We start from the raw sequence: 11,795 nt of genomic DNA on the forward strand, positions 1-11,795 counted from the left end.
TCTAGAAAAGCAGCGCATATTCTATTTTTCTTTATAATGTCATAATATTAAAACCTGCTTTGCTGGTGATATGGACAGATTAAAAACAAATGTATTTACTTTGGATTAGTGTATTTTGTTTATATGAATCAAGCAAATTTCTAGATTCTTTTGTGTGTCAACTTCTAACAACCCCATTATCCCCAATTATTTATGATGGTCAAAGTACCAACTAGTCTATTTGTGTCCCTTTATTTTTAGCAAAGGACCTGCCTACTCACAAACTGACATTTGACTTTACACACATAATCCAAGACTTTTTAACATCATCCTTTTATTTAAAATAAAATGTCAAAAATAATGACAGATCCAAAAAAACAAGAAGGCAGCAATACAACAACTGGTGGACTTGGCAAAGCATCTGTGCCCCCTCAGCATTACGTTAAATATAGGGAGCACCAGAAGATCGTGGTCTCAAAAAGATGGGGAACAGCAGCAGAAGACATATCTGTCCCCAGGCAGTGGTACTTCACCAGGCTGATATTTTTGGCATACCAAACTGAACCACACCCAACACTCTCCACACTTCTATCCCCTTCAGCTAAGGCCATTTTGTTTCTTTGGCACTCCCAGCACAATAATAAAAACCACAAAAATGTTTTATATACATATTTTCTGGCATTAATCGGTCAATTTTTGGTCCAAACAGTCCTCCTCTTACTCCTGGACCTGGACGGGGCTTGAGCAATAGCCAGAACTCCAAGATCATAAACAGCACGCTCTCTCGCAGGATTACGCAACATTTCGGAATCGAGCGAACGGACGCAAAGAAACGACCAAAAAGGCACGAAAAAGGAAATTTGGAAAGCACTCACACGAAACGTCAACTAACTATAGAGTAGCTGAAGGAACGCAACGGGTGACGTCGGAGAATTGAACTTCCTCTTTTAAACGCTCGGCAGTACGTTGAAACGTCACTACGTTCGTGTTGGTTGCCGAAAAAGTCAGAGCGTGTGTATGCTATGGGTGTGATCGGACAAATCAATTAGGACAAAAAGCCAAGGGAAATGTTGTTGGATGTCCGACAGTGTGTACGAGCCTATAGAGCTTTATTTTAGTGGTATTTAATCACCTCTAGGGTTTTTTTTTTTTTTTTTTGCAGTATAAACAAAAAAACACAGAAAATTTCGAAAAAAAAAAAAATTTTTTACTTTCTGCTATAAAACAAATCCAATATATATATTTTTTTAAATCGAATTTTTCCATACATTTAGGCCAATATGTATTCTGCTACAAATCTTTGGTAAAACAAAGCATATATCGATTGGTTTGCTTGAACGTTATAGTGTCAACAATCTATGAATTATTTTATACCAGTAATGAAGCCAATCATCGATTTATATACGGGATTCTGATAGTATGGCGGTAGGTCTGACACTGACACTTTGTGAGAACCAGTGACACTAATACAGTGATCAGTGCTAAAAATATACACTGTCACTGTACTAATGACACTGGCTCAGAAGAGGTTAACATTTAGGGAGATCAAAGGGTTACTTGTGTGCCTAACAGTGCTTGGTGTGTTTACTTTGAGATGATTTTACTATTCTTTGCAGCTAAACAAAAACTAGCACATTCCCGCTGACAGGATCAAGCTCTGAATTGTTTACAATGACAGAGTTCTGTCCTGTCCTTCTCCACGCCAATCAGCAGGTGACGGTCAATCATTGGCTGGCACCCGCTAATCAGTTTGTGCTGTGATTAATCACAGCCCATTTGGCGTAGCGTTGCACCCCCTACCCAGATGTGTTGGATTGCTTACTAGGTACACGATCAGCCAAGGAGAGAAGCTCTACAGCTGTACTCATATGTGAGGCAATCGGGAAGAGATTATACACATACAAATTGTTACAATTAATAATGTTTTATTTCAGGAAACCAATACAAAAGTGAATATTCAAATTTAAAACAGTGATAATGGACACTGAACCGTAATCTACTTATCCAAAAAAAAGACTCCAAGTGCCATAAGAAAGCTCCACTTATCCATTATAAGCAAATAACAAGTTTCAATGTTTAATAGAAACACCACACAAAAAAGTCGACATAAAAAATAAAAGTTTTGTTACGTTTAGATTTTTTAATTAAGGTATTTTGTTTTTCGTTAAATTCGGTTCATTCGTTCAGTTCGTATTCAGGATTCGTTATTTGGAATTTGTATTTTGAATTTGTGTTGTCTTTTTTCAAATGTTCTTAGAATTTACAGATTTTTTTCAATTTGAAACATTCAAATCGATACATTTTCAAAGTGGTCGAAACAAACATTTTAGATTTTTTTTTTCGATTTGAATGCGACAAAGTGAACAAACAAAAATAAAATCTTCACCAATTGATTACATGACTCTTTAAATCACCTTTGGCTTAATAAAAAACAGCATTATTTTGAAATGATACTCTAATAACACACACAGTCTTTGATTTCAGAAATATGTCTACAGTGCGAATTCCAATGGAATTCGATTCAAAATTCGATTTTGAATTTCAATTTGAATTTCAGAAATTCAAACAAATTTTGTTTCGTTATATGGAGCAATCGGTGATCTTCTTTTATACTGTATTTTGGGTATTCAGATATATCCGAATCTCTGAATAACAAAAAATGTGTCTGAATGTTCATTCGGAACGAAACAAACCGCACATGTCTACAAAAAAGAACATCATTAAAAACCATCAAATACATTTTTTCAGCATCGATATTACCACCAATACTTTGTATGTACATTAACCACTTCCCGCCCGGCCTATGGCCGATTTACGTCCGGGAAGTGGTTATGAAATCCTGACAGGACGTTCTAGAACGTCCTGCAGGATTTCATGCCGCGTGCGCCCGTGGGGGCGCGCATCGCGGCGATCGGTGATGCGGGGTGTCAGTCTGACACCCTGCATCTCCGATCTCGGTAAAGAGCCTCCGGCGGAGACTCTTTACCACGTGATCAGCCGTGTCCAACCACGGCTGATCACAATGTAAACAGGAAGAGCCGTCGATGGCTCTTCCTCACTCGCGTCTGACAGACGCGAGTAGAGGATAGCCGATCGGCGGCAATCCTGACAGGGGGGGTTAGCGCTGATTGTTTATCAGCGCAGCCCCCCCTCGGATCGCCACACTGGACCACCAGGGATGCCCACCCTGGAGCACCAGGGTGGGCAAAAAAAAAAAAAAATGACAGAAAAAAAAAAAAAAAAAAAGCATAAAGAAAAAAAAAAGATGCCAGTCAGTGCCCACAAATGGGCACTGACTGGCAACCTGGCAAAAATCAGTGCTGCCACCCCAGTGTCCATCAGCGCCACCCCAGTGTCCATCAGCGCCACCCCAGTGTCCATCAGTGCCACCCCACAGTGCCCATCCATGCCCAGTGCCCACCTATCAGTGCCCATCTGTGCCACCCATAAGTATCCATCAGTGCCGCCCATGAGTGCCCATCTGTGCCGCCTATGAGTGCCCAGTGCCGCCCATGAGTGCCCATCAGTGCCGCCTATGTGTGCCCATCAGTGCCGCCTATGTGTGCCCATCAGTGCCGCCTATGTGTGCCCATCAGTGCCGCCTATGTGTGCCCATCAGTGCCGCCTATGTGTGCCCATCAGTGTCGCATACCAGCGCTGCCAATCAGTGCCACCTTATCTGTGCCCGTCAGTACTACCTCATCGATGTCCATCAGTGCCATCTCATCGGTGCCCATTAGTGCCGCCATATCAGTGCCCGTAATTGAAAGAGAAAACTTATTTACAAAAAAATTAACAGAAAAAAATAAAAACGTAATTTTTTTTCCAAATTTTCAGCCTTTTTTTAGTTGTTGCGCAAAAAAAAAAATCGCAGAGGTGATCAAATACCACCAAAAGAAAGCTCTATTTGTGGGGAAAAAAGGACGCCAATTTTGTTTGGGTACAGTGTAGCATGACCGCGCAATTGCCATTCAAAGTGCGACAGTGCTGAAAGCTGAAAATTGGCTTGGGCGGGAAGCTGCGTAAGTACCTGGTATGGAAGTGGTTAATAAGAGGGGAGAAAGCCTTACCCTGTCCACTTATACTCATATACATCTATAAAGATTATATATTTATAGCAGATGTTAATATTGTGTTTGTATACCCTCCTGGAATTCTTTGATCTTATTTTTCTGCAATTGATAGTTGAGGATTGATGTATAAATATAAACTTAGGGATTTTAACATAATTTTCCTAAAAAGTTTGCTTAGTGACCAAGATGAACCCAGACAGTCAGCCGAGTGTCACAAAGTCTAATCTCTGACATCTCTTCTTCATTTTGAATAAAATAAAAAACGTGTTGGAACTCCTATCAGGTTTTATTGCTGTTTGTATCTCTGTTTTCCTGGTGACCATTGTCCCTGGAACAGAAAGTGAGGAGAAACCCAAAGTGCCAGTTCACACCACACCAAACACAATCCGGATGCGTTCCAGGTGCTTTTTTGCATTCACGTTTTTGATGCGTTCCAGTGCGTGTTTTGGTAAGTTTTTTAATACAGTCCTGTGCTTTTTTCACCCCACTTTTTTCTTAACCTTAAAGACCAGTTCACACCACATGCAGTCCAGTGCGTTTTTTTCTGCATCAAAAACGCATGGAAAGTAGTTAATATTGTTTTTAATGGAATAGTTCACACCAGTGCTTGCAGTTCCAGTGCGTTTCAGTTCCATAAAAAAAAGTAGAACATGCTGCATTTTACCTGCACTGGACTGTACTGGAACGCTGTAAAACACATCAAAAACGCACTGAAACGCACCGGAACGCACCTAAATGCACCGAAAAAATGCAATGTGAACTGGCCCAAAATGTTATGCTTGGTATTGGAACAGAAGGTACGTAGAAATGTGATTGGGGACACATGTTCTGGTGACAACTGTCTTACAGGGGATTTCCTCTCACTTTGGATATATTTCCATTCAGTTCCTGTTAGTGAAGGGAAATCTAATCTATGGTGCAAAAAATGGAAGGGTTCTAATCATTTCCTACAGTTTCCAAAGTGAATAAAAAAAGTTTTTGCTTTCCATATACACATTATTCAGGCTCTAGACGTGTGCAGAATTAGAAAACGGGTTTTGTTTCATTTGGTTTTGATCCATTATTTACATAAATTGATTTAGTTAAAGTCATTTAACCAGTTTAATTTGTTTTCGGAATTTGTTTCCTTAATTCGTATTCAAATCGATTCAAAATTTTGGAATCAATTTTGAATAGCTTTCTAATCAATTTAAAATAGTTTTCGAATTTGAATAGTTTTCCAATTCCCAAAGAGAATAAAATAGAATAGAAAATAATGGAATAGATTTAAAAAAAAATAGAATAGAGAAAAAAATAAAATACAATATAATAGAGTAAAACTGAATAAAATAGAATAGAAAATAAAAGTACAGAATAGAATGTAACAGAATAGAATAGAATATAAACAAATAAAATAAAATAGAATAAAAAATAATAGAATAAAATAGGAAGAACATAAGCATCTTCTGAAATTCAAAGAGAAACTAATATAATTGAAAAGAATGTGATTAAAAAAAAACAATAGAATAGAATATAAATTTAAGTTTGAATAGAATAGAAAATAACAGAATAGTATAGGAAAAAAAATCTCAGGACAGAATAGCATAGAAAGAAAACACCTATCATCCTATTTTAATCTATTCGTTTCTATTCTATTCAATTTCAAATTGATTCTATTTGAATTTTGGGAAATGGTTATATTCTTTCTATTCCATTCTATTGTTCTTTTTAATTCTATTATTTTCTATATGTTTATTATTTTCTCTTATTTAATTTTCCATTTTATTCTATTCTATTATTTTCTATTCAGATTCAAATTCATTATGTTCTAAATTTGAATTTCGGAAGACGATTATGTTCTTTCTATTCTTTTCTGTTATGTTTTGATATGCTATTTTGTTATTTTCTATTCTAATATAATGTATCATTATCTATTCTATTCAAATTCAAATTGATCTTATTGGAATTTTGGGAAATGGTTATATTTTTTCTATTTTTTTCTATTTTATTGTTTTTTTATTCTATTATTTTCTATTCTATGATAGTCTATTCTTTATTCTATTTTCTTCCGTATTACTCTATTATATTATATTCTTTTAATTTCTGTTATATCCTTTTCTTTTCTATTATATATTGTTTTATTATATTCCTTTATTTTCCATTCTATTTTATTCTCTTTGAAAATTGGAAAATTATTTGAATTCGAAAACGTTTTTTATTCGAATTTGAAAACGATTTGAATTCAAAAACGATTTGAATTTGAAAACTTTTTGTATTTGAAAACTATTTGAAATTGATTCGAAAACTATTTGAATCGAATCGGATTCGTTTACTATTGAAATTCAAATTCCAAACTAAACAAACTGCACGTGTCTGTCAGGCTCCTCGAGTATTCAGCCACAATTATTTTTATGAATAAAGCATATTTATTTGCAAACATTGCCACATCATCCATTAATATGTGGTGAAATAACTCTATCACATTTGGCTTATGGCATGATCAGGTAAATCTCTGAGTCTATTTGGATCTGTCAGGTTGGGATCCTCGGTGAAAGCTCTCTCAAAACCAGATTTAATGGCACGCCAGAATTTTTGTTTGAAGTCTTGGCCAATGAAGACATAGAGAAGAGGATTCACACAGCTGTTTGAGTATGCCAATAAGCATGATATTAAATAGCCTATATAAAACACAAGACTGAGATCATGATTCATTCCGTATAAATTCACAATGGAAAATACATGGTAAGGAAACCAGCAAATAAAGAAGGAAATGATGACGGCAGCAATCACTTTGAAAGGTTTGGTAGATGTTATTCTGGGATTTCTTTGAATACGCAAAAAGATGAGAGTGTAACAGAAGATAATGATGGTAAAAGGTATGACAAACAGAATGATAAATCTTATTATAACTTGTGTATTGTGCATTGACCAATCTACATAACAACCCACACGGGTATCATTGGCAGCATATGTATGTGTATGTATGAAGTAAGGTACATTGAGTAGAAGAGATACAATCCAAAGTACAAGAATAACTTTCGCAGCCAGTCTCACAGTGCGATGGTTCCGACACCAGACAGGGAAGACTACGGAGATGCAGCGATCAATGCTGATGACGGTGAGTTGTAGGACACTGGCAGACAGATTGAGATATAATACAAAACGGCTAAGCTTGCACATGAAGCTTCCAAATGGCCAGTGATAGTCAAGGGCAATGTGAGTGATAGTTAAGGGTAGGAAAAGGCTGAAGGTGAAATCAGCAAAAGCTAAACTTAAGAACCAAACAGAGTTGACCGTCTTTTTCATTTTGAAGGCAACAAACCAGATGACCAGACCATTCCCAGTTATTCCCAGCAAACATATTCCTGATACACCCACCATGTATGAAACATTGATTATTTTAATCAAAGTCATATAAAATTCTTGATCTGTGTAAGTTTCTTCAGTGGTGTCGATCTCCATACTTCCAGACATGTCAGGGGTCAGATTTCAAGTTTGATGCTCTGCAAAATGAAATTGATTTAAGAAATATGTAACAAAGGTACACAGAGACTTGTGAAGAAACAACTGGGGGGGAATTTCCCTTGAAATGTGTTTTTATGGACAATTTTTATGTCAGATAAGAAAGAAAGCACAGTACAAAGTCAACAAAATAATAAAGGCATATACTGACTGTATGCATCTTTACTTATTTATTATCAAAGGGGATTTTAAAGGTAAATAATCTCACCATAACCCCTAAATACACTCTAGAATCCCCAATACAAGAGTGCCAACTCAATTTATAGAAAATACAGTAAACCCAACATAAAAATTCATCATTGGTGTAATATGAAATCATTTTGTAAAATCACATAATAAGAAAATAATAGGCAATAGTAATGAATTATGGCAATTTATTTCATAGCTGATCAAGTAAGAACTCAATGTATAATAATAATCAATGTTCATAATGCATACCACTCTTAAAGAAAGCATTTACTTTCAATATATTAAAATCCTAAATCTGCTATCTGATATTCATAATGCATATCTAATTTTTGTAGAGAGCAATCTCTTAATTTTCATATGTAAATGTTATATCATTCTAATCCAGCCAATGTACTACAATGTAAAAAGAATCCTAGGTGTTTGTCTCCATAGGACTCTTTCTACATCTGTAGACCTATAGTAACTTACAGCTAAACATGTTAGTATAGATGACACACTCTGTCTACAGATTCCCACAGAAACAAGAAACTTCAAATATATTTCCCAATGGATATATTTAAAAGTCCAAGATACTTGCAGCCTCACCATACACTATTCTACAATTATTGCGCAGCAAATTAAGTCTCGTCTATCTGATAACTACTTACTAGGTCTTACTTACCCACCTAATGGAATGTTATAGAAAACATTCCCTTTGCTCAACAGATTTCCACAATCTTTTAAAGAATCATTACAATACCTTCTGTAATCTTTTTATGATATTATTGTCCTTACCTGAAGTTGTGTTGTTTCTGGTAGAAGTTGTGTGTGTTTAGTTCCAGCACAGCTCAGTAATGTGTACGCACTCCGTATATTGGGACTCTTAATGGGTCTAAGACTTGACTATGACGTTATCTGATAATAAAGTGATTGGCACTTCTGTACAATAAGATAAGATTTAGATATGGCTTCTGCATAATAAAGAATATTTCCAGTTACTCATATGACTTTATTTTTAGTGTTATAGAACCCTGTGTTGTGTAAAGAAACAAAATTATGGGTAAAAGGAATTAAGCAAAGTTTAGCATTGCTCATCACCCACCTAGATGGAATATGTCTTTGCCACACATAATAGCTTTTCCTCAGTCATCAAAGAGGATAGGATGTGAAAAAAAACTGTTGTTCCTTACAGTGGGACCACTAGAACCCAAAATGACAGCTGAGCTTCTCATACGTATATCTTCAACAAATTATTCTGTAAAGCATAGCAATTGGGCTTGGTCTAGGACTCACCCAACCTCTGATTGGAGAATCACACAGATGAGCTTACTTCAATGCTTCTGTAGGCAGGTGTATAGTGTCAAGGCCGTACACACGATACGAAAATAGAAAGTAAAATTTCGTCCAACAAACGATCTGCCGATGCTTCTGTAGGCAGGCTTATAGTTTTATACTTACTTCCCTGTGAAATTATCTGATGTAATATTGACTTGCTGATCCTCAGAGTGATATTAAAAGATAAATTTAAAATAATAACAAACATAGCATGCTTACTGCTTCTGATCCTCCTCTTCTTAAGTCCCCCGCCGACACTCCTCCTCTTCTCTGAGTGCCCCATTAGAGAGCTGAATGCTCTGGGGATACTCATGTGTGCTCGCTCCCCAGCCCTGCTCTGTGTGACACACAGAATTGGGCACAGCCCCGCCCCCCTGCTCCCTCCTCACTCGCTGTGATTGACAGCAGTGGAAGCCAATGGCTCCTGCTGCTGTCTCTAAGCCAATAAGGAGGGAGAGACCCTGGAGAGTAGCTGCTCACGTGCAAAATCTCTGTATTGTGATTGGGCTCAGAAGAGTATTGGGGGGGGGGGCTGCGGGGGATTGCATATTGAAGATTTTTTCCCTTTAAGCATAGAATTCAAGATGGTAAAAAACCTTCAGCCTTTGGAACCACTTTAAGGTTCTAAATGTTATGGTTTTTAACACATTCCCTACCGAGTCATTGTAAAATGACGTCGGCGGGAACCCTTCCTCCTTCATATGGCGTCAGACTGGACGCCATATGACGTCCTTGCATTCCCGGCGGCTAGGGGGCATCGGTCTCCTCCCCATGTGAGTCTCCCTCCCCCTACAGTTAGAACACACTTTAGGGAACATATTAACCCCTTCAAAGTCCCCTAGTGTTTACCCCTTCCCAGCCAGTCACATTTACACAGTAATCAGTGCAGTTTTATAGCACTAATCGCTGTATAAATGTGAATGGTCCCAAAAATTTGTCAAAAGTGTCTGATGTGCCCGCCGCATGGTCACGGTCACAATAAAAATCACATATCGCCGCCATTACTAGTAAAAGAAAAAAAATGCCATATTCCTATTCCCTATTTTGTAGATGTTAGAACTTTCGCGCAAACCGAAAGATATATGTACATATGTAGAATAATACGTATTGGTCTAAACTGAGGAAAAAAACGTTTTTTCTTTTTAAATTATGATATTTATTAAATCAAAAAGTAAAAGATATTGTGTTTTTTTTCAAAATTGTCGCTCTTCTTTTGTTTATAGCGCAAAAGAATAAAAACCGCAGAGGTGATCAAATACCACCAAAAGAAAGCTCTATTTGTGGGAAAAAAAGGATGCCAATTTTGTTTGGGAGCCACGTCGCACGACGCGCAATTGTCATTCAAAGTGTGACAGCACTGAAAACGAAAAATTGGTCTGGGCAGGAAGGGGGTGAAAATGCCCTGTATTGAAGTGGTTAAGGTCCTTTTCAACTGCATTGATTGGAGTTTATACACCTTCCTGGAGTTCAGTTTGCATTTATTTTTCTACAACTGATTCCAAAGGTTTCTTAATAATGAAATATCATATTTAGGGCCTGGGACATGAAAACTCATTTAGGCAATTTTGAACATTTTTGGGGGGAAACCTTTGCATGGTGGACTGGAGTGAACCTGAATAGTCAATGTAGAGTATCTATAGTCAGAAAATGGTTGGAAATCCAAAATGGTTGCATTTGGAACTGGTGAAACAAAAACTTTTTGTGGTGAAAACTGTCTTAAGCCTCATACACACAACCATTTTTCTCTGCAAAAGCCAGCAAGAAAACTGCTTCTTGCCAAGAAAAAAGTTTGTGTGTACGAGGCTTTCAGGTTTCTCGTCTGGAAATCTGGCCAGAATCTCGACGAGAAAAAAAGACAACCTGCTCTCTTTTTTCTCGTTGAGATTCTTGTCGGCCTGTTTCCCAACAAGAAACCCGAGAGTGTGTATACTTACCTGTCGCCGTGGAAACTCGCGCATGCTCGAAATGACTTTGACGCATGCACGGTAGCTTCCACGGCATAGGAAGGGTAAAGCAAGATGATGTCACTGCATTTTTGCCTTTCAAGAGAACCGCGGTTCTTTTGAAAGGTCAGTGTGTACACTCGGGCGGCAAGAGATTCTTGCCAAGAATCTCGTCAGGGAAAACAACAGGTTTTTCCTGACGAGATTCTTGCCCGTGTGTACAGGGCCTTAGAGTTGATTTGCTCTCCCTTCCTGTTAGTGAAGAGAAATCTTCCAAACTGACACACAGTAAAAAAAATTAAAATTAAAGTCGATCACAAAATAAATTAAAAAAATAAAAACATTTGCATATTAATACTCTTTACTCCTACCCGTGGGGTACCTAGGACATCTGGCACCCATTATGATCTTTTTTTTACATCCCCCATACCCAGAAAAATAATCTAAAGAAACAAAGTGCCACATTGGGGGTGTGGTCATATTACAATGGTAATGAGTGGGTGGGGCTTAAAAGGGCATAGTTAAATAAAGTCCCCTACCGAGCAACTAATATGCCACAAAATATGGTTTATTGATGAAGCCACAAGCAAGAATGAAACAGACACATACAAACCTCAGCACACTCATTATAATAAAGGTAAACTCTTCTATACATTTGTTTTTCAACACAACTATTAAATGTAAAACACAGTAGGGTTGATTTACTAAAACTGGAGAGTGCAAAATCTGGTGCAGCTCTGCATGGTGATAGCCAATCAGCTTCTAACCTTAGCTTGTTCAATTAAGCGTTGACAAA

At 37.2% G+C, this 11,795-nt stretch overlaps 1 protein-coding gene across 1 annotated transcript; it reads right to left on the minus strand.

Moving 5' to 3' along the window:
* Positions 1–6,313: 6,313 nt before the first annotated feature.
* Positions 6,314–8,893, minus strand: LOC120916022 (chemokine-like receptor 1). Its single transcript, XM_040326872.1, has 2 exons — positions 8,517–8,893; positions 6,314–7,534 (listed from the first exon to the last, which is right to left on the minus strand). Exon 2 carries the CDS (start codon positions 7,503–7,505, stop codon positions 6,510–6,512), a length of 996 nt encoding a protein of 331 aa, XP_040182806.1. The 5' UTR covers positions 7,506–7,534; positions 8,517–8,893; the 3' UTR covers positions 6,314–6,509.
* Between the last annotated feature and the right edge of the window lie 2,902 nt (positions 8,894–11,795).

Source organism: Rana temporaria, chromosome 10 (genome assembly GCF_905171775.1).
Source record: "Rana temporaria chromosome 10, aRanTem1.1, whole genome shotgun sequence".
NCBI classification, from domain to species: domain Eukaryota; kingdom Metazoa; phylum Chordata; class Amphibia; order Anura; family Ranidae; genus Rana; species Rana temporaria.